This window comes from Artemia franciscana, chromosome 12, assembly GCF_032884065.1.
Source record: "Artemia franciscana chromosome 12, ASM3288406v1, whole genome shotgun sequence".
Classification (NCBI taxonomy): domain Eukaryota; kingdom Metazoa; phylum Arthropoda; class Branchiopoda; order Anostraca; family Artemiidae; genus Artemia; species Artemia franciscana.
The window spans coordinates 8,685,361-8,713,121 of NC_088874.1; the positions used below are offsets into that span (position 1 = coordinate 8,685,361).

The window sequence follows — 27,761 nt, forward strand, 5'->3', positions numbered from 1 at the left end:
ATATATATATATATATATATATATATATATGTATATATATAATATATAGATATATAGATATATATATATATATATATATATATATATATATATATATATATATATATATATATATATATATATATATATATATATATATATATGTTTAGCATGACATAAGTAGATACTTGTTTAATATTACTTGTTTAATATCCTAAAACACAATCAAAATATGACTTACAGTTGGGTGAGTTGTTGATGTCAATACTTTCAGATGTTTGTCACCAGGGCTGAATTGGGTGATTAACTGAATTGTAGTAGAAGTCTGAAGGGAATTCTCGTCTGTATAGACGATTGAAGCTTTGAGGGCTGCTACTTCATCAACAAGCTTTTTGGCCTGTTTGTCCCTTCCCAACTCAGACCTGAGGAGAATAAAAGCAAGTTCAGTATCAAGCGTCAGATACTTGCACAGGGGGGAGGGGGGAAGATCATCAGAACCCCCCAAAATCCTAAATGTATGGGCACTTTTTACTGAAATGATCAAACAAAATATTTTATAACCAATCCCCCCCCCCCCTGTCCCAAAAAATTATTGCGTATTCGCCCAAATAGCCTTCTACAATTAATTTTGAATGAATAAATGAATATAGGATAATACATCATCAATTAGATCAGTAATTGAAAAAAAAATATCATAAAGAAATAGGAGAAAAGGTCATTATGCAGTTATCGGTAATACCTCGTGAAAAAAGGAAACGGTTATGGAAATGAAAGGAAATGATGAAAAAAGGAAACGTGGGCATTAAACCAGCAAAAGATAACCTAAAATATGTGGAACCAAACGACTTAAGAATCTGTACCTTTCCTTTGAAAGGCACACTGTCTTTGGGAATCAGCATATATTAAAATTAATTTTACGGGCAAAAGGCGTCTAATATCTACTCTAACGATTCATCGTCGCAACGCTTACGATGTGTGAATTGCCCTAAAGTGGGTCCGGAGGGAGGGGGGATAAAAATGCTCTTATTTTCATGTCCTTGGTATTATGTTCCCTGTGCAAGTGTTTGCATCCTATGTTCATTTTTTCAAAAAATAAACGAATTCCAATAAGGCTGTGCTATTTAAATCGCCCTATATTCCATTCATATTTTCCACGTTGCCTTTTCTTTAAAACTAGTTTCATATCTTCATGGGTCTTTTTCAGATTAGTGACCTACGTTAAATGTATTCATGGAAGTTCATTATCAATATATAAGAACACGGACTTCAAACTAATTTAAAAGGAGTCTATGAACACTGGCCAATGATCTGGCTAGTGTTGATGCCCAGATAGCTGAACAAGTAAATTACAGATTAGTGCCATTCTCTCCATCGAATAGCTATTTGAAAACAGAATTGCGGCTACAATAACTGCACACATCTCACATCTTTTAATTTTCCCTCATTCCTCTCTTTGAGTCTGGATGTTGAAAGGTCTCGCTGAACGAGGAAGTATGGTTGGGTTTTAACAAATACGGGCTCCGTATGCAGGATAATTTCATCTAAATCATTTCGAGTTTGAATAAGATCAAAATCAGTGCTGTCTCTTAGGGCCGTATCTGCATATACTGGGACGGGGAACTCCTTATTATGCAACATAGGTATTACTGCCGATTGTAATTTGAATATTTATAACTGTATATTTTGTTTTAAATGTCATTCCTTAATTATTTGCTAAACAAAAATAACAATTACGTTAGATGACCCTTGGGTTCTCTATAAATTATTTTTATTGCAAAGGGGGGAAAAGGGACTATTTATTTTTTCTTTCATCCGTAAGAATTGTTCCGTATTTTTCTTCCGTCCTATGGTTTTAGTATTTAAACATAAGATAACACTGTTACTGTCATTCGATAGCTGAAATCAAAGTTTATCCATCCATTGAATCTAAATTTTAAAATTTGCCTTTAATTTTTTTTTTTTTTACACTGAAAATTGTGCCAAAAGTTGTTTAAGAATCGTGAGCAAAAGTACTTTTTGAAAAGCAAATTTAAAACTTTATCTTGGTAAAATTCATGTTAACATTTTGAATCGAGTAGATTTTTGATTCCTTGCTTCACAAAATCAATCACTCCTCGACCAATTTTCTTAATTTTTCTGTTATTTAACTGAAAATAAAAGACTCGGCCGCTAGTTCAACATGTGAAACACAAATAAAGAAAAGTGAAAACTCGAATTTGAACCTAAACTTTAAATTTAATTTTGTTGGTTTTATCTTCATTCGGCGCTTTTGACGTAATTTGAATTCGACTTTGTGTGTCGTTGACAGGTTATAGAAAAAAAAAGAATTCAAAAACCTTTGAATCAGCACAAAAGGCAAACAGCAAATCAGCAAAAAAAGGGAAGGTGAAATTAGTCATGTTAACATTTTAATTCTGGCTCGTCGAGCGGACTGATCCGAAACAAATAAAGCTGTTTGCATAAGTATCTTGCAGTTTCATTGCACGTTACACCTACAGGAGGGGCAAAAAACCCTATGTTCCAAAGAAAGACAAACTTAAAAAAAACTTTTCAGAAAAAAACCTTGATATTTTGAATGAATTGTTGGTAGGAAGGGTTGTTGCAACCAGGAGCCGGTGAATTAAAATCGAATAGTAGTGGACATCAAGCCATGGCTAATTGTAGAAAAAGCCAAGACAGATAGTCCGATTGAATGAGAGGCAAATCTGGCATTTATCCCCTTATTAGGATTGTATAAAAATGATGTTAGTTCATTTGTTAATAGGTATGTCTATCTATTATCCGTCCATGCGTCATTCCTAGGGCAAAAGAACTAAGGTATATAGTCATAGAGCTAAGGTGGTCATAGAATCTATAATTTTCCAAGTGTTTGGTTAAATGGCACAAGCAAACGGCGGGAGTAAGTATGCCTCTCATATTGAACCAATACTTCTTTGTTATCTTTTAGCAAGGCACGCCCACCTAGAGTCTCAGGCAGGTTGACCAAGAATTTAAGATTGACATTAGATTACCTGGAATGAGAGGTAAACAAGGCACACCTAAGTGCAGTGTTTGGTACTTGCAAGATAAACGCCTTACCGCTCAAGTTGTTCATTCATTGATGCATTATAGAACCTTTTTTTTTTGTCAGTTTCTTTCAGCTTAGCGTGAAACAAGATAAAGAAAAGCGACATAATAGATGAAAAATACTATATATTTGTACATTAGGGAGATTGGGGGTAAAGTATTTGGAGTGTGAAGATAGAACACAATTCTTACTGCATAATATACACGATAATTGTACCTAACACATTATGCATGCAGACCCACTATATATTACCTCCCCCCCCCGCACCCACCTAATGTGCAAATATATAGCCTCAATTTGTTTTTACAGTATTATATTTTTATCTTACTTTGGTATATTTCATTAGGATTGAGTGTCTGAAAAACATATTAGGAGAACATTAGGTAAGGCATATATCATACAAGTACCCAGAGCTTCTGTTTTTTTCTTTCCTTCTCTTCTCCTTCTCGGTTTTTTTTTTACATTTAATGATATTATATATGTTTAAGGGGTTGATATACTCCGAACAAGCGAAAGCTTAAGGAATTAAGTTGTTGTTTTTTTAATATAATCTACCCGTATTTAATCAAATCTATTGCAATATATTCCATACAAGAGTTTGCTTATTCTGTCGGTTTGCATTATTCTTGTACCTATTTCTCATCAATGTTAATAATGGTTTGTATCTATAGTTGCAATGCCTTTATTTCACTCTAAGCTCTGATTCAAAGTACTAACATCAATAAAAAAAAAAAAAGAAAATCGTGGTTGCAACCTAGCAGCCATTGGTGTCGCCTAGGCCCAGTCCCTTGGCTTGAACAACAAGGAAGATCATTTTTTGGCATGGAAATAACCAGCAATCTCTTCTTCTTTTCCTCTGCTTGTATCTAAAGTTAAGACACGCATAGTCTTGTCATTGCAAGTTGTCATTGCATCTATAGGAGTGTTATAATACCATTCTCACAGGGAATATATGGTTTTGTGACCATACTGAACATATTTCTGATCATGTAAAACATATGATTTGGGAGCATATTTTTGGTTTATGTTCCACAAAGAGCATAAACCTTAAATAAAACTCTTCAGCAAAAAAAAAAACTCGGCATTGCAATAGAATTATAGCTTAATCTGTTGGTTTGCATTATTCTTGTGCTTGGTTCTCATCAACAGTTGGTTTATAATTCAAGATTCATTTAATAAAAATAGCTTTCATAATTTTGGCCTCGACCGCAACTAAATTAGGCTATGTTTTACATCATCAATAAACTTCAAGGTGAATAAATTACGAACAATTAAATCCACTGACAAAAAAAGAACAGTTTGTAAAACGACGGGTACGCCATCTCAATAGTTCAAATTTATTCCTGCTTCGGGTAGGCAGACACTTGGTACAAGGAGGTGGCAGGAATGAACGATGCCTCTGATAATGGAGTGCATCTACAGTTGGAATATATTAATTTCATTCTAAGCTCTGATTTAAAGTAAAAAGTCAATTTCAAAAAAAAGGAAAAAAAGATCGACAAAATTTTTCCATGACGCATATCCATGCATCAGAAGGATGGGCTAGGATGCAGTTCAACAGGAAGCAACGCTAAAGATCCAGTAAATTTAAATTTTGAATGAATAAAAAATTTGTTATGGAGGTTGGTTTTTAACAGGGGATAAACTAGACTTACTTGCTACGGGACCAGTAATATTTCTTCTCTATTTGGTCGTTTTACTGTCCCGTTTTTACATTCCGGTAAGTCGTTTCTTTCTTGAAAAAAACGTTTTAAGTTAACAAAAGAACAAACAGCAAGACTGTCCAACATTATTAGAAATTTTTACTGTAATCCACGAGGGACCTGCCCCTGTGGCAGATACAATCTTGATCTGAATATTCTATCAGCACAGAGTCATCGCTTTTGTTAAAATTTATAAATATATTTAAGTTTGTAGTCAATGAATTTGTAAAAAAAAACGTGTAGGTATTTAATGTGTTTAAATATATAAATATATTCAAATTTTGCATAAGTGATAACAGTAAAATTTGAAAATATGCACCCCCTGTTAAAATAACTACCCCTGTTGTACATACGATTCTGACCTGAATCCATCTCATCTATTTAGAATGAAAATTATACCCTCATATGACACTTTTATCAATGTGTCTTAGCTTTAAGTAAGGAACGACTCAGCTCAATAGCAACCGATACTTCTAAAAAAAAGAATTTTGATACAAATTAATACATAAAAAAAATTGGCTTTTTTATGCTGATACCAAATACATCAAGTTCATTAAGTTTAATGTTACACATAAAAACCACGACCACGAGAAAACTTGCCTCTTTTTCAAAAGAGGGAAGAAATGCCCCCAAAAAGTAACCGATCATAACGAAAATCATATCATCAAATTCAGCATATCAGAGAGCCCTACTGTAGAAGTTTCAGACTGTTTTATGTGGGAAGAGATGAATGATTCTTTGCATCATTTCTTAGAGGAATGTAGGGAGTTGCGTTTGGAAATTTTTGGCATGGAGGTTTGGGGGGCTATTGGATTTTGGAAATTTTAAGAAGTAGGTGTTACTTTTTAGAAGCTTTTTTAGAAATTTTTAGAAGTAGGGTAGGTATGAGGTATCTTTATGATTTTTCTTAAATAATTAGTTTTGATGTCTTTTCAGTCTATGTTTTGTTGCTGTATTTTTTCGCTTGTTTTGTGTAAGTCACCAAGGCCCAATTGAGCTGTCGTGTGAATAAATTTATCTATCTATCTATACAAAAATATTAAATTTTGTATTTTTGAAAGAAGAAGTAACACCCTTCTATGGGTTTCGCTATTATTCAAGTTATTTATACAGAAAACCAATTCCTAAGGATTCAAAAAACAGCAAAAACAGCTTTTTTTTAATTAAAACTTCCGATTTCCAATGTAAAGTGTAAAGAGTAAAATGTGAACAGGTGTAAAGAGTAAAGTGTAAAGTGCAAAGAGTAAGATAGTGTAAAGTAAGCAGTGTAAAGAGGAGATAACACACTTTAACAAACAAAACAGAAATTTCTAAATAGGTTGGGAATCAAATATCATCGATTAAAGGAGGTTGGACTCATCAATAGAAATTATCGAATTTGAGGAAGGTTGAACTTAGATATTTTCAATGAAAATTCACCCAACGCCTATTAAATTACCCTAGGTTAAAGTACCTTCGCACAGTTTGTCATGAAGTGTCTGTTGTAACATAAATCTGTCAGTGCCGTTAAATTTGTTTGTATAAAAAAGCCTAGAATAAAAGAATCAAAGATATAGTTCAGTGACACAAGATCTCTTAATTAAGAAATTAAAGAAATAATGTAGCACCAAACGTCCTTGAAAAACTTTGGTTATATACTAATTTTCCGTGCTCTATAATTGGAGGTTGTACTGACAACATTCTTGTGATACCCTTGAGAGTAGTAAACACAATTAGGGGTCTACTACAGGTAATTTCAGGCTTCCCATACTCCAGGATTGCCAGAATACGGTATTTACAGTATCAATTTAAAAAATAGAGAAAATCATCTTATACATGATAAATACGTTAAACCATGTTAAGCATGTGTAAACATTCTAAATCATGTTAAATCATGTTAAAACATGGTATAAATTGCTAAAATTGCAACAGACCTCAAGTCGATAGTGACTTCCCATACTCCAGGACTATCAGCACTTGGCTTTCCTTTCCTAGGATTAAGAGGCCTAGTCCCGCCAGTTTTCAAAGCAACGACAGGGCGAATTTCTAATCCATCAGCCAGAACTTTTGAAAGCATCGATCCGTCTTGATGAGAAATTGCAACCTATAAAATATAAAATCGTTGTTACACTTCACTATATGATAGTTGCTTTTAATGTTCACCCCCCCCCCCCCAGGGAGGAAAAAAGAGGATACCTCTCCAAGATTTGAGACTTGAGTCTTGCAAGACAAGAGTTCAGACTAGTTAACAAAAACTTCTTTTCTTTTAAACTACTCACTTTAGTTACTCACTTCATGTATGAGTTAAGATACAAACTCGAAGACTGTTGAATCCTTGGTTTCACTGACTCAATAAAAAATATCCACCCCATATCAACAAAATTACGAGCTAATATTCTGAAAAACACTAGTAAATCCCTGCATTTTGCAAGTTAATCATAGTATTTCACCAGGTGTTGATATTTGCCAGTATAGTGACAAACACCCAAAAGCCCATTTGAATTTACTCTGCACAAATTACAACCCCAAGTACCCAGCCTATTCAGTGCGACAATATCGTGGTTTGGAGTTAGACGCAACCTAGTAAAGAACAAACTCTAGCCCGTAGTAACCGAACATTTAACAGCGCGCTTAAAAACAAAGTTTATGGGAATTTCGAAAAAAAAAAAAACCTGAAACACCTCAAAAAGGGTGTCAAATCGTAATGAAAACAGAGCCACAGGACTTACCATAGACGAGCACCAAATACTAAAGGATTACAGTCCCGCATCTTTAGCAACAAGGAAAACCACTTTTCGGCATGGAAAACAGTGTCTTTTTTTCTTCTTCTTTTTTTTAATTGCCGCTAGTGGGGCACAGAAACATCATCGGGAGATGTTTAAGGGCTAATTTGAAAGCTAATCTTTATGCTTAAATACCGACAAAACCACAAAAAGTTTTCCAAAACATTTAGTTTTAATTTTCACATTTTGATGCAAGTTTTTATGTACATATATATTTTTTTGGTGTTGTGCTGGAGACGGCCCTTGGAAATATCCAGGGCCGAAATATCCACTGAATCGAATTCCATTTTCTTGGAAAAATTTCCCTATTGTTTGTTTGTTTAATCTTAATTCTACGTGTTTCTATAAGTAATAAAGATAATATTAAAATAAAAAGCAATTTTTGACAAAGATTTCAGCTTCCTAAACAAGATGATTTAACACATATATCTTCTGACAAGATATTATAACGCTGCAACGACGACAAGCCCTAGCGTAAAGTAATAGAAAACTCAAAAACACGTTGGAGAGAAAAAAAAAACTGTAAAGTGAGAAAAAATTCCCATTTGAAGCTTATTCAGGAATGGTAACTGTTGTTTCTATTAATCTTAACAGCACAAGTTTATCAACGCCCTCGAGGAAGGCCACGCACTAGATGGGCTGATGTAATAAACCAACGTCTGCTCAATCGCAACATCAACCCAAATGAGGCCCCCTCCTTATCCCTGGACAGGACTATTTGGAGAAGACTGACGCCGTTGTCAACCAGTTCCAACTACACTGGCGACCCTGCTGAGCAAGATCGTTTAAGTCAAAGTCATAAGTTTATTGCAAAAATAAATTTATAAAAATTCTGAAATAGCCTGAAGCCCTTCAATGGTGACGAGTCGAAATAAAAACTCCGCTGGCGGAACCACCACCTCTTTATAGGAAAATTACAGTCCCCCCAAAACAAGGAAAATCAGCTTTTCACATAGTGAGCATTGACACGTATCCTTTTTTTCTTTTTTGGGTGATCGTACCAAACCACTAGTCATATAATCTTGGGAGAGAGCTTATTTGAAAAAAAATCTCCATATCTAGAAACAACTGATAGGTCTATGAAGACTTATAACACACTATTTGATACAAAGTTAGTATTACATGTCAATAAATAATGCATATATAACTTGGGTCAGCAACATCTTCAAGGATAATTTAACTCTGAATACTCTTCGTAATTGTCCTCTGTCTATTAAAATTTAACTAATTAGTTTTGCTTATTAACTTCCCGCTATAACATGGCAACACTGGTGAAAATGTAATACTGATCTAAAATATACGAATTTTGATACAAACAAAAGAAAAACCTTAGAAAATTACAGTATTGAGGAATGAACAAACCTAAGACTCGTCCAGAGATCCAAAAACGTTTTGATTTTGATATCCTCTGTAGCATGTTGTAGATTTCATACTATTTATATCATTGTACTTTCCCGTTTTAGTTCTTCTTTACTTAAAGTAAATAGGAACTTTTGTTGCTTTTTTTTTACAATGTCAGCCAAAAGTTGATAGTATATATATATATATATATATATATATATATATATATATATATATATATATATATATATATATATATATATATATATATATATATATATATATATATATATTTAGCATGACATAAGTAGATACTTGTTTAATATCCTAAAACAACTATGAAAACCAATAAAAAAATACGTACATTCTACATCCAAAAAACAACTAGATATTTTTCGTAGTCACCTCTACCCTGAGATGAGTAGGATCTGTCTAAAAAAAAATGGCAGCCACTGTTTGTGAAATCCTGGCATAAAAACTTACTGTGTTTAGGATATACATCCAACGTTACCCCTCCCCCTAAAAAAAAAACAAGCAATTCCATGCTATAAAAAAAGAAATTAAAGTTATGAGCAAAAAATGTAGACACATAAGAAGCTTATTAATGACCCATTTATTGAGTTGTCATGAGACTATGATTCATTATTCGAAAGTCCTTCCTAAAAATCTTTAAAGCCACCGCTTTAAGACGTATTTATAGAGACTTCAAACCTGCCCCTCCCCACTCTAAAGTCGTGACTTTTTACTACTTTTCTCTAATATCCTACGTTTCCTACATACTTTATCCATTTTTTTATTATTTGTTTTTAACTTTGTCCCCCAGATAATAAATTCTTGTGTGCGTACCCACCGCTAATGTTTAAGCCAATGTTTTCCTTGTTTTATAGGAAGAAACAAATTTATTAAGTAATTTTTCAAAGAGTGAACGCTTTGCAGAATACACACAATATTTTTTACACACAACCTTTTTTCATTTTCATTTTAATGAAGATACAACAAAAATAAAAATTTAAGGGAAAACTAAAGGGTACAATTTTGGTTTTTGGACATTCAACAAATACCAGAAAAAGAGAAGAATATTCAGCTCCCGTAAAACATAGTCAAACATAGTCATAGTCAATAGTCATGTCATGTCAACAGTCATTTATTCTAAACATAGCAAATAAGTACATACAAATTCAAAAGAAATACACAGAATACCTTATGGAATTCACATAGTTTCTGGGTCATTTACTTTTAATTAAACTTTTAAGTAATCAAACTTTTCTACCCTCCTCTCCCCCTCCCAAAAAAAGCTTAGGTGGATTAAAGTTTTTTTATAGCAGTCATGGAAAATGATCTTCCCTAGAACTGGACCCGTTTCAGTCGGTTCTTCTTCCAAACAATTTCATACTAACTACGAACCGATCTTTGGACTAAATTCTAAATTAGAAAGTTATTATAACAAATTCTAATAATATTAACTTTGATAAATGAGATTATTCCCTAACAAAATATAGTAAATATGCACATAAATATCGAAAATACTTACATAAAATGTGAAAGGCATAGCTGGTTTGAAGACTTGAGGACTGCCTCCAACAACTGTCAACTTTGAACTTCGGTTATAAAAACGCGTCTCAGCAAAACCTTCCACCCTTTCATCAAAGAGTCTATCTGTTACAGAAGCTAAAATTCTAAGCTCAAATCCATCCAAACTCGGAACCATATCAAGCAACTCAGTCCTTCTAATATTGAATTCGTAGTAACCATTATAGTAATCGAGAATGGTGTTTCGTGGCGATATCTGCTTAAACCATCCGCGTTCTACGTTAATGAACGTCAAGTTTTTAACCAAAGTGGATTCTCGACCAGGAAAACGACGGGCAGGAAAGCGAAATGGTTTCAATATTGCTTGCAGTGTCAAATTACCTAAAAAAAAGATTAATCAAAACAAATAACAATTATTCTAACTTTAATATTTTTCTCATTATGTGGACTTCAATAAGAATGACATTAATACGTCACCTGCTTGAACGCTATATACGATTCCTTGGGCTTATTTTTGAAATTTCATCATTCAAACAGCCTACTGATATCATCAGAGTTAGGATGTCACAGAAGCACACCGAAAATTTCTTGCTAAAAAGCCATTATTTGAAATAATTCCGTAGATCGAACACATAATGATGTTTAATTTTCAAAGAATAAAATTTTCTGTGGTTTTTTAACCTTTTTTTGCACAGCCATACCTCTCGAGAAAAGGGTATTATCACTACCCCTAAATACACCCCTATCTCATTGTTTCCAGCCCCCTCCCACCAATTCCAGAATAAACCTTTAGATTACCTAGAAAATTTTGCTAATTTTGACGGTCTGTAGTATTTTTATTTATTTTTTTTTTTAACTTCTTTCCATCAGTAGTTGGTTTTTAATACAAGACAATGTCATTTTGAAAAAAATATATCCGTAAACTTTTTTGTATAGCTAGGATGGCATTTCCTAAAAAAGGAAGTTTAAAAAAATTTTCGCGATCCACCTTATCAAAAAATAACATTTATTTACAAAGTATTTTTTAAATGAAATCCAGTTTATTTATTAGCTTATTTCATACAGGAAAATTTTAAAAAATTCACATAAAAAAGTTTAATTCGTTAGAAAACAAACAATTATACTTGTTTCAAACTTGTACAATAGCAGATGAAGTAAGCTATGCTGTTGTTTTTACACTGAAGCAAATCAGGCGACACTAATAGATGCCGTTCCGGAATTGGCATGGATGTCAGAATATCAAAATGGGGGGTAAAAAAAACCCTGAGAGAACGGTAATGCTAATCCCCGTTTCTTGGCCCTTCAGCCAGGAAGTGCAATGGGGGGGATGGGGTTCGAAATTGCATCGCAACAGTAATGGGTTCTTTTATTTAGAAAGAGCGTTTATTAGTAGGCCGAAAAGTACAATTCTTTTTTGCTATCTGATTTGTCTATCAAACAGTTCGTGGTAACGAACTGTAGTAAGGAGCGACCCGGCTCAATAGTAACCAAAACTCTAAAAAATTGGTACCAATAGCTACATCAAAAGAATCGCATTTTAATGCTGATTTTAAATATATAAGTTTCATTAAGTTTAGTCATACCCATCAAAAGTTACAAGCCTGAGAAAATTTGCGTTATTTTAGAAAATAGGGGGAAACACCCCCTAAAAGTCATAGAATCTTAACGAAAATCACGCCATCAGATTCAGCGTATCAGAGAACCCTACTGTAGAAGTTTCAAGCTCCTATCTACAAAAATGTGGAATTTTATATTTTTTGCCAGAAAGGCAGATCACGGATGCGTGTTTATTTGTTTGTTTTTTTTCCCAGGGGTGATCGTATCGACCCAGTTGTCCTAGAATGTTGCAAGAGGGCTCATTCTAATGGAAATGAAAAGTTCTAGTGCCCTTTTTGAGTGACCAAAAAAATTGGAGAGCACCTAGGCCCCCTCCCACGCTAATTATTATCCCAAAGTCAACGGATCAAAATTCTGAGATAGCCATTTTATTCAGCGTAGTCAAAAAACCTTATAAGTATGTCTTTGAGGACGACTTACTCCCCCACAGTCCCCGTGGGAGGGGTTACAAGTTCAAAACTTTGACCAGTGCTTACATATAGTAATGGTTATTGGGAAGTGTACAGGCGTTTTCAGGAGGATTTTTTGGTTGGAGGCAGGGGTTGAGAAGAGGGGGATATGTTGGGGGAGCTTTCCATCGAGGAATTTGTCATGGGGGAAGAAAATTTCCATGAAGGGAGCGCAGGATTTACTAGCATTACTTACAAAAAAAAAACAATGAAAAAATAAATATGAAAAAGTTTTTTTTTCAGCTGGAAGTAAGCAGCAGCATTAAAACTTAAAACGAACAGAAATTATTACCCATATGAGGGGCTCACCTTATCCTAATACCTCGCTCTTTACGCTAAAGTATTTTTAGTAATTTCAACTATTTATTCTGCGGCTTTTGTGATTGAGGGGTCATTCTTAATGAATTGGGACAAAATTTAAGCTTTAGTGTAAAGAGCGAGGTACTGACGAGGGGGCGAACCCCCTCATATATGTAATAAAAACATGAAAATACAAAAGCTCTTTACGGAAGCTAATTTATAAGTTACGTATATCTTTTTACTTATAAAAAGATTCGTAAAAAATTAAAAGTTCTAGTTGCCTTTTTAATTAACCGAAAATCGAAGGGCAACTAGGCTTCCTCCCCCGCTCTTTTTTTTTCTCAAAATCATTCGATCAAAATTATGAGAAAGCCATTTAGCCAAAAAAAATAAATATACAAATTTCGTTTTAATTATTCCTCTGTGGAGAGCCAAAATCAAAACATGCATTCATTCAAAAACGGTGAGAAATTGAATTAAAAAAAACAAGTTTTTTAAATGAAAGTAAGGAGCGACATTAAAACTTAAAACGAACAGAAATTACTCCGTATATGAAAGGGCCTTTTCCTTCTCAACGCCCCGCTCTTTACGCTAAAGTTTTTTACTGTTTTAAAATGTAGAGTTAAGAGAAAGAGTCAAACTTTAGCGTAAAGAGCGGGGCGTTGAGAAGGAAAATCCCCTTTCATATAAGGAGTAATTTCTGTTCGTTTTAAGTTTTAATGTCGCTCCTTACTTTCATTTAAAACACTTGTTTTTTTTATATTTAATTTCATTAGAATTGAAACTGGTCCTTTTTGGTATGGTCTCAAGAAAAAGATTCACACAATTATTTCGACCTTATTGTGACATTTCTTTGACATTGGAAGATAAGGTTTCTACCAAGATAAAATCACTTTTGAGGTTTTACACAATTTCTAATATGACACAAATTTTCGTTAATTTATTAAATTAACCCTGTTCTTTTATTAAACTTAAAAAATTACTTTCTTATTTTAATTTTTTTTAGTTTGTTGTTTCAATTAAAGTTTTACTCTTTAACTAATAAATTCTACGTATTTGAAACTAGCATGAAAATTTTATGCACCAGTTACTTCCTTATTCAATTTCTTCATTTTAGTTTATAATTGACGAGAGTCACTACTTACTTTTAGTCATAAACCATGAATTATCATGGTGATCAAGATACAATGTTTCGAATGTCTTTTTATGATACTATAGTAAACAGGAAACCTTCAAAGGAAGTATTACATACTTAAACTTGATTTTGTCTTAAGAATAGAGATTAAAATATTAAAATTGGAATTAGAAACCTTACACGGGAAGTAAGAATAGCACCGAAAGTATAAATTAAATCTAAAGTGAATAACATCATCCAAGTTTTCATTGAGGCAACCAATAAAAAGGCGGCTCAAATAAAAAATTATACACACATATACATATATATATATATATATATATATATATATATATATATATATATATATATATATATATATATATAAAAGCTATAAATATATTACAATACAGAATATAGAAATAAAGGAGGCATAAAAACAAGTGAAAAATAAGTGTATCAAATTTAAGCTTTTTCTGAGAAAATTTTTTAACAAAAAACAAATATTTTAGTATCACTTATGGAAAGTTTTGTCTCAAACAAAAACAAAAAGAAAACTTTCCCTTTCAGATTTCCAGAGTCTAAAAAAGTGTATGGAAAACTCATCGAAATGCCAGACCAATTCATCCACTAAGCTAAGCTTATAAGAAATGGAACCAAAACACGTAGCAAATCATCATACTTTGCTAATAGATTTTTTCGTTGGGAAAGTAAATTCCTCAAAAACTTAGACTTAATCCTTCGACACCTATTGGCGTATGGGACATAGCGTTTGACATCCCTGTCGGACGATCCTGAGCCAGAGACCATAGCTTGTTCAGGGATGTTCGTAGAACTATCACCTCATCTTCAAGGGAACGACCAATAATGATCTGTTGTCGTTCACTCTTCTGGAAGTCTGTAGCCTCATCTTCAAGGGAACGACAAATAACGATCCATTGTCAACCACTCTTCCGGAGGTCTATTGTCTCATCTTCAAGGGAACGGCCAATATTGATCCGTTGTCAACACTCTTGCGGAGGTCTATTGCCTCATCTTCAAGGAAACGACCAATAATGAACCGTTGTCAACCACTCTTCCAGAGGTCTGTTGTCTCATCTTCAAGGGAACGACAATAATGATATGTTGTCAACCATTCTTCCGGAGGTCTGTTGTCTCATTTTCAAGGGAACGGCCAATAATAATATGTTGTCAACCATTCTTCCGGAGGTTTGTTGTCTCACTTTCAAGGGAACGACCATTAATGATCCGTTGTCAACCACTCTTCTGGAGGTTTGTTGCCTCATTTTCAAGGGAACGACCAATAACGATCCGTTGTTAACCACTCTTCCGGAGGTCCTTTGCCTCATCTTCAAGACCAATAATGATCGGTTGTAGACCACCCTTCCAGAGGTCTGTTGCCTCATTTTCAAGAAAACGAATAATAATGATATGTTGTCAACCACTCTTCCCGATGTTTTTTGCCTCATCTTCAAGGGAACGACCAATAGTGATTCGTTGTCAACCACTCATCCGGAGGAGTCCAGTGTCAAACGTCAAAGGGAAGCTGTCTATAGCTCATTCGTGTCATGTGATCCCAGTACCTTCTATGTCGGACTTCAAAAACTATAAGTTTTATTTGAACAAATATTATTCGGGTTAACAGAAAAATTAGCAGAAAATTTCTGAAAAATACACAAAGGAAAAATGGCCATGAGAGAGCTTGTACTTAAACAATTTAACATATCTTTAAAAAAAAAAACTTTAAACCTGTGCCACTGGCAACAGAAAGAGTAATTTTCCAAAAATTAATTTGGTCTGGGAAGTAAATAAATATAAGGATTGGATCTAAATATATTAAATGATTTGATGGTGGGGATTTGACTTCAACTAATATCTTAAAGAACATTAGGAAACGAGAGTCTGAACAGAGTTTATGCCCCTTGTTGCTTACTTATTCGGAGCCCTTCCGAACTCAATATCGTTCTTTAGAGTTATTGTCCGGGCACAGTAACTTAAAAGGTGGGTCTCAATGACAAAAATTGAAAAAAAAGACTATTAATTTAAAAAACTTAAGTTAAAAAACATACTTATTATATAACATAGTTACATTATATTACATCATCATCTGTTATATAACATCGGCTCTAGATTCCGGGTTATGCTGCTTTGTTTTAAATGCCTGTTACGATGGGCCTAGTTTTCAGTTTTTATTTGTTTTTTACAGTCTTTGGAGGAAAAGGACCAAAAATTATTCCAAAAGTGTTACTGTGGACTATGCATTATACTCTCTGTGTTTTTTTTTTTTTTTTCACTGAGAAAGGAACATTTAATTATAAATGAAACTTTTTGGGAAGGAGGCACCACGATGGAAAATAAATACTCATTATTATTGCAGATCTTAACACAGTACGAATTTCAACTATAACTAAGAGTTTGGGGGCTCTTTTAGACTGGTTTTCGAAAAAAAAAGAATGTACTTTAATCAAATATAAACCCAGTAATTTTTTTTAGCATCAATGGCACCAATTCACAAAAATTTAAGGGGAGGGGCAAAATATATACTTAGATACCCAAGGGGGAAGTCTGTAGTTCTTCTTAATTTTTTTAACGAAAATACCAAATAAATACATTTTTTAGCGAAAATACCCCCCTCCCCCCAAAAAAAAGACACTTTCAAAATCTAGGGGGGAAGGAATTCTAGGGTGAACAGGCCTTTCTGTCCCCCGTTGACGAAACTACTTATAATAGATAATGAAAATTAGGAATAAACGTGTATGCACATATTGGACTAACGACGCTTCTTGACTACTAAGGTCCTTAAGTTGGCCCGTTATTACAGCTTAGGTCCCGCATTACCCAGCTGAGATGAGACCCACTGCGTCACTACAGGACAAATTTAAAATAAATAACACATCCTCAAAAAAAAAAAAAAAAAAAAAAAAAAAAAAAAAAAAAAAAAAAAAAAAAAAAAAAAAAAAAAAAAAAAACGGAAAATGTAATTAAGCCTTGAAGTCTTTGATAGACGTTTATATCCCTAAGAAAAGGGTGCTTAAACCAGAACATGAGCAAAGAAAGCCATGCAATCGATCCCAAATGTCCAATCAACATATTGATAAATATTCAAACTATGCAACAAATATTCAAACTATATTCAGACTTTGCAATACGCAAAAAGTGTGTGCCATTTTTCTTCTTTTTTTTCTCCTCTCTTGGAAAATCATCACAAAATTGCCCTTAGTGGGACACATGTAAGGGGAGGGGGCATAAGTCAAGAAATTGGTCTCGAAAAATTGAAACTACTGTATAGAGACACGTTCCCACCTATAAGTTCCCTAATTTGTTTACAACAAACCTGAAAGCGATAGGATGTCGTCATGTCAACTCGGTTCGGAAAACGCCTTTTTTTGTAAACAATCCCCCCTTTGAGTAATTGATACGGAATTCTCTTTATATCCCTGGATAAAAAGAAATCATAAAAAAAGGGAAAAGTTAAATTACGCATCTTCGGGAATGATGAGGAAGAAGCAAAGCACTTCCAATTTCACCTTTTAACTTAACAACCCCTCAATTATAGGTACACACAGATTCTACTCTTAGAAGGGGGGGGGCAATAATCAACCATTATTTTTTTCCATTTTCCAGCAACAAGGGACCTTCGATCAAATTTCTGGGAAAGGAGTGCAGGCGTGCGCTAGATTGTAACCTACGTGAACATTAATTGCCAGGAAAATTGTTGTTTTTCTTCTTTTTCCCTCTCATTCTTTGCTTTTAAGAGATAGTGCTTGATGACAAATTTTATTTTTAAAAAAGACAAAGAAGAAGAAGAAACTGAACAGGACATTTGCAATTCCTCCTAAAAAACTAATACATATTCAAAGCGCTAAATTATGTTTAGGGTTTCACACCTGGTAGTTTTAAGGTACACATTCCCTATCAGCTCTAACTCAGTGGCATAAATTCACGAAGTTGTTAGATGGGGGGAAATGCATTTTCCAAAATCTAGAAAGATTTTCATTTTCTTCAATGAAAACATAAAAAAAAGTATTTTTCAATGAAAATACTACAAAAAGCTATTTTTCAGAATATAGGAGGGAGGTACAAAAATTTAAGGGACAAATACCCCCCCCCACAATAGCACCATCACTTTAACTAGGACTGAGTAAAGCGCCAAGCATATTCACTTATTAAACTCAATCTTCATGGGACCGTATCATTTCAATTGACATAAAAATTGCAGATTCGTATATAAACTAAATTTCAAGTTCCTAACTGCAAAAATGCGGAATTTTGTATTTTTCGGCCAGACGAAAGATCAGGGATGCGTGTTTTTTTTTTCCAGGGGGTGATCGTGTCGACCCAGTGGTCCTAGAATATCGTGAAAGGACTCATTTAAACGAAAATTAAAAGCCTGCAAGTTATGAACTTTGCCTATTGTTTATGGAATATTATTGGTTACTGGGAAGTATACAGACGTTTTCAAGGGGATTTTTTTTTGGTGAGGGGTCGGGGGGAGAGGGTTATGTGAAAGGATCATTCCATGGAGGAATTTTTCAGGGGGGAGGGAATTTCAATGAAGGGACCGGTGGATTTCCCAGCATTATTTAAAAAACAATCAGAAATTAAATTAAAAATAGGGTTTTTCAACTGACGTAAGGAGCAGCACTAAAACTTAAAAAGAACACAAATTATTACGTATATGAGTGGGTTCGCCCCCTACCTCACTCTTTACGCTAAAGTATTTTTAGTAATTTCAAAGGAGCTATTTATTCTAATTAAACGGCTTTTATGATTCAGGGGGCATTCTTAAACAATTAGAACAAAATTCAAACTTTAGCGTAAAGAGCGAGGTAGTGACGAGGGGGCAAACTCCCTTACATTACGTATATGAAAGAGTTCACCCCCCCGTCAATACCTCGCTCTTTACGTTAAAATTAGAATTTTGCTAAAATATGGCCGATATAAACGATAATTTGTTTGTGTTAGATTTTCGGCCACTTTTAGCATTTAATTTCCCCTTAATCAGCTTCATGACTATGATTTTTATGCGACAATAAACTGTATGCCTTTATGCAATAATAAGATATTATATGTCTTCGGCTTGAGGTTGTTATTAAATAAATAAAAACAAGTTTTTAACAACTGAAAGTAAGGAACAACGTTAAAACTTAAAACGAACAGTCATTATTAGGTACGTGTATGAGGGGATTGCCCACTTCTCAGTACCTCACTCTTTACGCTAATGCTTGACTTTTTGTTCCAATTATCTAAAAATAACTCGTGACACATAAGGACCGCTTAGTTAGAATGGTAAGCTTTTGAAAAATTCACAAACACTTTTGCGAAAATATCGAGGTACTAAGGATGGGACAACTCCCTCATATATGTAATAACAACCATAAGAAAAATCTGAGAAAATTGTGGTTTCGTTTGTGAAACGACCATTGATGGGTCCAGGAGGAAAAAAAGGCCGTTGGGAGGGGGGACTTTTCCGAGGAGGTGGAGCCAGATATCCCGGCATTAGATTAAACATCAGAAATAAAATTATTTTTTTTTTAATTTTTAAGACTGAAAGTAAAGAGGAACATAAAAATTTAAAACGAACACAAATTATTATATAAATGAAGGGAATTATCCCCTCCTCAACATCACGCTCTTTACGCTAATGTTTTTTTTTATCCACATTCATTAATAAAGGATCCCAAAACACAAGGGTTACTTAATTAGAACATTAAAAAGATTTTTTTAAGTACTAAATAGGAATTTAGCGTGAAGAGTGGTGTGATTAGGAGAGGGGGCGGCAACACCCTTCATATAACAAAAAGGGCTATAAGTTGTGAAACTTTTCCATGTTGTTTACACGTAGCATCAAACAGTTCGTGGTGACAAACCGTAAGAAAGGAGTAACGCGGCTCAATAGTAACCAAAACTTTGAAAAACAGGATTTTGATACCAATAGATAGATCAAAATAATCGGATTTTTATGCTGATTTTAAATATATAACTTTCATCACGTTTAGTCTTACCCATCAAAAGTTATGACGCCCAATAGCTATGTCTTTTGATGTAACATGACCCCCTCCCAAAGCGCCAGGGGCAAGGTCTTTAAGTTATAAATTTGCTCATTGTTTAGACCACGCATAGTATTTGTTATTGGGAAGTATGCATGCATTTTCGGGTAGGGGGGTAGGAACGAATTTTCTACTGGGGATTTCTCCACGGGGGATTTTTTCATGGAGAGGGTTTTCAGGGGGTGAACTTGTCAGGACTAATAATACATGACGAGAATTTGCAGAATTCCTATAAACAATTATTTTTACATGTCTTGATTTCTCTTTTCCATCTTAATTTTACACGTGGGGTTGTTAAGGGTAATTGTCCGGTGTAAATTTTCACCGAGATGGAATTATCTAAAGGATATTTCCGCGAAGAGGGGGATTTTGCCATGGAGGTGGGGCCAGATTGCAAGGCATTATTTAAAAATCGATCAGAAATTAAATAAGAAATCAAGTTTTTTCAACTAAAAGTAAGGAGCAACATTACATCTTAAAACGAACAGAAAGTATTATGTATATGAAGGGGACTGCCCGCTCCTTAAAACCTCACTCTTTACGCCAAAGATTGAATTGTGAATCATTTCTTTAAAGATGACTTCTGAAACACAACGGTAGTTTAATTAGAACAATACGCTTTTTTAAAAGTAGGCCTACTAAAAACCTTTAGCATAAAGAGCGAGGTGTTGAGGAGGGGGAAGCCCCTTCATATACGTAATAACTTCTGTTTGTTTTAAGCTTTAATGTCGCTCCTTACTTTCAGTTAAAAAAACTAGTTTTTTTTTATTTAATTTCTGAACGTTTTTGAGTTAATGCATGTTTTGATTTTGGCTCTCCGCAAATGAATAATTAAAACGAAATTTGCGCATTAATTTTTTTTTGCTAAATGGCTTTCTCTTAGTTTTAATCGGAAGATTAAATTACTTTCATTACTTTCAGTTGAATAAACTTATTCTTGTATTTAATTAAATAAAAACTGAACGAAAAACTGATCAGTAATATCGAAATCGATATATCGGTTATAGAATGTGAAAATATCGATATATCGTTCAATCTATTTATCACCCAACACTATATGTTCGTTTAATGAAACAATAAGAAGCTTTTTTAAATTATCAAAAAACTATAGCTAGAAAAGCGAAGTATTGAGGAGAAGGTAGCTTCCCTTAAATACGGAATAATTTCTGTTCGATTTTAGTTTTAATCTTGCTACTTACTTTCAGTAGAAAAAATTTGCTTTTTCTTTAATTAGATCCTAAAGTCTACCGACGTTACCCAAAAGAAACAAGTGTAAAAAAAAGCAATGGAAGCACCCATTTGGCAACTATGGTTAATTAGACTATGGATCAGGCTGTAAGGCTTAGAGCCTTACAGAGTGGGTGAGAACAGCTTCTATATGTACCCGATAGTAAAGGGGGAGTGGGAGGGTGGAAGGTTGCAAAACAACTCTAAGTAATTGTTGTCTTTGTTCATCATTTTTTTTTGCGCAATTAAAGTAATAGCTATATTTGAACTAATAAGTTAATTTGTTTAATGAAAGGAAAATGGAACTTGTGTGTAAAGAAGATTTTGATAATGTATACAGTCATCTACAGTGTATTAACGAAATTAAATAAAAAACAAGTTTTTTTTAACAGAAAGTAAGGAGCGACATTAAAACTTAAGACGAACAGAAATTACTTATTATGTGAAAGGGGCTGCTTCCTCATCAACGCCCCGCTCTTTACGTTAAAATTTGACTTTTTCTCTTAACTCTACTTTTTAAAACAGTAAAAAACTTTAGAGACCTAAGCAACTAAGCAACTAGAACTTTTAATTTTTTACGAATGTTTTTCTTAGTAAAAGATATACGTAACTTATAAATTAGCTTACGTAACAAACTTCTGTATTCTCATGTTTTTACTACTTATATGAGGGGGTTCACCCCCTCGTCAGTACCTCGCTCTTTACACTAAAGCTTAAATTTTGTCCCAATTTCTTAAGAATGACCCCTGAATCACAAAAGCCGTAAAATAAATATTACTAAAATAGCCGTAAAAATTACTAAAAATACTTTAGCGTAAAGAGCGAGGTATTAGGAGGAGGTGAGCCTATCATATGCATAATAATTTCTGTTCATTTTAAGTGGTTTTAATTCTGCTCCTTACTTTCAGTCTTTTGTCTTTTCTTTCCAGGAGTGATCATATTGAACTAATGGTCCTAGATGATCGAGAGAAACCATATTCAAATACAAATTTAAAGTTCTAATGTCCTATTTAAAAGACCAAAAAGATTGGAGGGGAACCAGCCCCCTCCAACTCTCCTTTTTTCCCCAAAGACATTAATTAAATATTTTTAGATATTGATTTGATTCAGAATAGTTGAAAAGCCTAATAGTTATGTCTTTAGGGATGACAGGAGCTCCCCCTCCCATAGCCCATCAAAAACGGTCTGTAAGTTCTGCAACTCGCCCATTGTTCACACATAGCATTTGTAACAGCGTAATATGCATATATATTTTTGGAGGGGGGTGCGGGTTTCCGAGCGAGTCGGAAATTTTTCCGACTGCGGGTTTCCGAGCGAGTCGGAAGGAGATAATTTTCTGTGTTTTAGTTTTCAGCTGAGTTTTTTTTTAGCTGAAAGCTGAAAAAAGCTGCATATGAGGGGGCTGCCCCTTCCTCAGTCCGCTCTTTGCCTTTTTGTCAGAAATATTTAAGGAAGATTGTTCAAACAAAAGGTTGAATTTGAATGAGAAGTAATCCTAAAGAACTTCAAGATCTTAGCATATAAAAGAGAGGGTTGACGAAGGCGCAGCCCCCCTAATATAGAAAATAGTTTTGTTTTCATTTTAAGTTTTAATATGGCTCCTGACTTTCAGTTTTAAGAAAACTCCGCTTTGCCCTATTTGTTAGTTTATTAGTTAATTTAAAAAGTTCGCCATCCCGTAGTTGCAAGCTTAAGGTAGGAAAGTACTTTTCTTAACAATTTTTTACAACCGTCAAATCACGCCCGATGAATATACCTCCACCAAAAAGGTGCGGGCAAAAGAGAGGTGTAAAAATGGGGTAAACTACACTAAACTATATTCACCTAGCGATGTTTTGATGCAGATTGATGTTTGATCTCACGAGAGATTTTATGACAAAAACCCATTTTGATATTCAGAGTCCCATCCAAGCCTCCAAAATCCTTTCTAATTTCTACTTTCTATTTTTTAGGCTTGAAATGTACACATGAATTGAAATTTTATGTCTCTCTGTTTTGTTTATTAAGCTTCACTAATAAATTTTTTCTATTTTCTTTAGAAATGAAAGATTGGTCCTTCATTATCAGGGATAATCATAATCCTTGAAACATTTCCACATCCTTTGAGCAAATTCTTTGGCCTCAAGTATAATGCTTTCAATAGATACTTGCCGTAGCATACTTGTCGAGCAATCCTTCAAGTACACGAGATTGTTATGCCAGTGTTGTTACACTGCTGAAAACTTGTCGGAGCCACCTGGGACTTCACAGTTGCAGCTTGAGATACTGAGACCTTATATTGTCTTGAGATGATGTAATATGAAATACTGAGGTTTTTTGACCTTATTATTCTTTACGATATTGCTTTGACACGTGTTAGCTCAAAATATTTCAAGGGTATACTTGAGATATTAAAAAAGGGCACAGCCCCTTTTGCAATTCGTTTTACATGACGTCACCTCAAATGAGAGACATCACCTAAATTGAGATCACCTTTTACGTGACGTCACCTAAATTGAGATAAAATGAAATTTGATATTGAATGACATCATCATAGCTACATACCACACGTTATAAGTGACGTCATCTCTTGTATATAAACAACTGTTTCGATTGATTTTCTTATTAGTTAATCAGTATCAAGTTAATGCATAGCAAACAATCTATCATGTCAACTCAAGTTCTTAGCAAAGCTGAAAATTTAGAGAAGGGAAACGATGTATGGTGTCCTGCAGGAGAGAAGAGAGTAGTAGCGAAGAGGGTGAATATATTTAAATCTACAAAAGTTTCTAAACTGGGACCTGAAGCTGCAAAATTGAACTTGAAAGATAATAATTCTGGTGATATGGACAAAAAAGTCATCATTTTTCCAAAAATCAAAAAGATGGCTGGTAGCAGACAGATTCATCCGTTCGAAAAACTTGACAAAGAGATTGCCACGATTGCCAAAATGTTATCCATGTTTTATAGATCCCCAGAAGCAAAGAAGAAATTTAAACTACGGAAAGAAATAGTGGATTCTATACGACAGACGAGCTCACTTGTGGAAAAATTGAAAAAATACCAAAGCCAAACTGGAAAACGTGATTTAGATGGAATCTTATCCAGTTTTTATTTTCAAGTGGCCAAACTGAGTTCAACCGTAGCCAACTTGGAAAAAGAAATGAATAAGGTGCAACAAGTAGAATGTATATCAACAAAAAACCTTTTTCAATCCGAGCAAACGCTGATTGGTTCTGAAAAGGTAGACAATATCCCGAAACTGACTGCTGGAAGTGACCTAAATTTTAACATTAGGATTGGTAATATTCTCAGGACATTATCCACGCTTCGTGATTCGCAAGCAGTAGAAGTTAACAAGTTGATTTCAGACATAGAACGTCTCAAGAACAATATGAGCAAGGAAAAACAAATTGAAGCCCCAGAAACAGAGAATTCTGATGAAGCCAAGAAAATAAACCATGGAAACTCGAATTTGAATAAAAAGAAATTGAACTGTACCAGAGACCACAATTTGAACGAAAATTCTAACAAAGATGAGACTCAAAAAGAAAAAGAAGGTCTACATTTAAGCCAGAATAAAACTGAGCCAATAGAAGAGAACAAAGCAAGCCAGGATCAAAAAGCACCATCAGATAATTGGTTACAGCGTGGTGCAAAGCTGAGCTCAAGGAAAGAGCCTTCTTCTAGTGGTGAACAGGAAAAGAGTGGCAGCACCTCAAATTCGAAAAGACGCAGAAGAAATGTTTCAGCAAAAACACGGCAAAATTCTATCCAAGGCTCATCATCAGATAGTTGGTGGAGGCGTGGTTCAAAGCCTAGCTCAGAAAAAGATCCTCCTTCTAGTGGTATAAAAGGTACCGGAGCCAATACTTCAGATGCAGAGAGCCATGTAAAAATAGATGCTGTCGCAGAAGAAGACAGTTTAACGGAAAAACCAGTTGTTGACAACCAAGACAAAGTCGCAGTTACCAATGTGTATGTGCCACCATGCAGAAGAGGTGCGAATTATATAAAAGAAGAGCCATACACTGGTCCCAGAGTTATTGTAATTAGGCAGCCAAGAGGGCCGGATGGAACCAAAGGTTTTAAGAAAGAATATTTTCAAAACTTCCATGAAACACGTGATGGCATTGATGACAGGAGTACGTCTTCAGGACAAAATTCTGTTGGATGTATTAGTTCAAAGCCTAGCTCAGAAAAAGATCCTCCTTCTAGTGGTATAAAAGGTACCGGAGCCAATACTTCAGATGCAGAGAGCCATGTAAAAATAGATGCTGTCGCAGAAGAAGACAGTTTAACGGAAAAACCAGTTGTTGACAACCAAGACAAAGTCGCAGTTACCAATGTGTATGTGCCACCATGCAGAAGAGGTGCGAATTATATAAAAGAAGAGCCATACACTGGTCCCAGAGTTATTGTAATTAGGCAGCCAAGAGGGCCGGATGGAACCAAAGGTTTTAAGAAAGAATATTTTCAAAACTTCCATGAAACACGTGATGGCATTGATGACAGGAGTACGTCTTCAGGACAAAATTCTGTTGGATGTATTAGTTCAAAGCCTAGCTCAGAAAAAGATCCTCCTTCTAGTGGTATAAAAGATGCCGGAGCCAACACTTCAGATACAGAGAACCATGTAAAAATAGATGCTGTCACAGAAGAAGACAGTTTAATGGAAAAATCAGTTGTCGAAAACCAAGATGAAGTCATTGATGACAGGAGTACGTCTCCAGGACGAAGTTCTGCTGGATGTATTAGTTCAAAGCCTAGCTCAGAAAAAGATCCTCCTTCTAGTGGTATAAAAGATGCCGGAGCCAACACTTCAGATACAGAGAACCAAGTAAAAATAGATCCTGTCACAGAAGAAGACAGTTTAATGGAAAAATCCGTTGTAGAAAACCAAGACGAAGTCATTGATGACAGGAGTACGTTACCAGGACGAAATAGTATTGGATGCATTAGTTCAGAGCCTAGCTCAGAAAAAGATCCTCCTTCTTGTGGTATAAAAGATGCCGGAGCCAACACTTCAGATGAAACACGTGATGGCATTGATGACAGGAGTACGTCTCCAGGACGAAATTCTGTTGGATGTATTAGTTCCAATTAAATTCGATGTTATTTTATTTTTGTTAAAGTGTGTTTAATAAATGTATAAAGAATCAAAACGTTGTAACCTATACAAATAACGATTGATAGTAACCTCGAGACTCAAAAGAGTTAGAAGGTCAGATATCAGACACCTGAAAGAAGCAAACTTATCTGTAAAACTCAGTCAGTTCTTTGGTGCCTAGGTTGGGCCCCTTAGGAGAGGCAACAATTCCTGAAAATGTAGGTTAGGGCACAAAAATGTTCGAAATGAAGGGAAGGGAAACCAGATTGTTTTTTGTTTTTGTTTTTTTGAAGTTTTTCAGTGAAAAAAAGGAAAAACATTTTTTTAAAATATACCAAAAAAGGTATTTTTTCGAAATATATGCAGAGGGAGGCAAACAAATCTTGGAGGGTGGTATGGCCCTCCTTCTTCACCACCAACTTGACACCATTGACTAAGTAATGTATCAGGGCGACAAAGAGAATTAGAGGCAAAACATTCAAGGGGGGCCAGGCGTAAAAAATCACCCCATGTTACTTTTATTTATAATAATGCGAAACGGCAACGGAATTTCTGATAAAGAATCGGCTGAGCTGGCGTGGCTTGAGATTGCCATTTAATTACTAATACTTTCTTTGCATAGTTAATTTCTATTCCTTTTTACTTGGTTAACTACTTCAACACATTCAACTAATTCAACACAAATTTATTGATAAAACCCTCTTATATTAGAAAACACTCAGGAAATATAATTCATACATACCCTGTTTTATTCAGAAAGTGTTATTCCAGTTAATTTCTCAAGTCCTACAATTTATTAAGAAATGCTGTTAACTTTAGTGCTATGATATAGAAAAGTTACCCTTGCCTTCGTAACGTTATTACCAATACTTCATATTTGACATAAAGAAAGAAAACGATAAAAATGGGGTTTTTAAAGGTCAAATGAAAATACTGAAGAAAACACAGAAAACGAATATTTCGAGAGAACAGCCGCCTCTCTTCTTCAGTGCAGACAAAATAATATGATAATAATATGTGCAAAATAATATGAAAGAAAAAGCAAAAACCAAAAAACAAACGCGGAAAGTATAACAAACCCAATTAAAAACTAAGGAAAAGACGCCAAAAAATTAAATAAATTCAATGAAAGACCAAAAATTAAAAGAATTAAAATACCTAAAAACTATATAGTGAGTTATTCGCCAATATCCGCGATTAAATAAAAAAAAAAAGTTTTTTTTACCTGAAAGTAAGGAGCGACATTAAAACTTAAAACGAGCAGAAATTACCCGTATATGAAAGGGTCTGTTCCCTCCTCAACGCCCCGCTTTTTAAGCTAAAGTTTGACTCTTTCTCTCAAATCTACTTTTTAAAACAGTAAAAACTTTAGCGTAAAGAGCAGTGCATTGAAGAGGGAACAGCGCCTTTCATATATGGGGTAATTTTTGCTCGTTTTGACTTTCAATGTCGCTCCTTACTTTCAGTAAAATAAAAACTGGTTTTATTAATATTTAATTTATGAACGTTTTTTAGTTAATCCATGTTTGATGA

At 34.3% G+C, this 27,761-nt stretch overlaps 1 protein-coding gene across 1 annotated transcript in view; it reads right to left on the reverse strand.

Annotated features, from left to right (window-relative positions):
• Nucleotides 1-27,761, reverse strand: part of LOC136033637 (CD109 antigen-like) — a 205,519-nt gene that overhangs the window by 63,733 nt on the left and 114,025 nt on the right. Inside the window, exons 6-8 of the mRNA XM_065714447.1 lie at nt 10,384-10,763; nt 6,663-6,832; nt 221-401 (exon numbers count right to left, since the gene is read on the reverse strand). Of these exons, the coding sequence (XP_065570519.1) occupies nt 221-401; nt 6,663-6,832; nt 10,384-10,763 (731 nt within the window). The remainder of the gene's footprint in view (nt 1-220; nt 402-6,662; nt 6,833-10,383; nt 10,764-27,761) is intronic.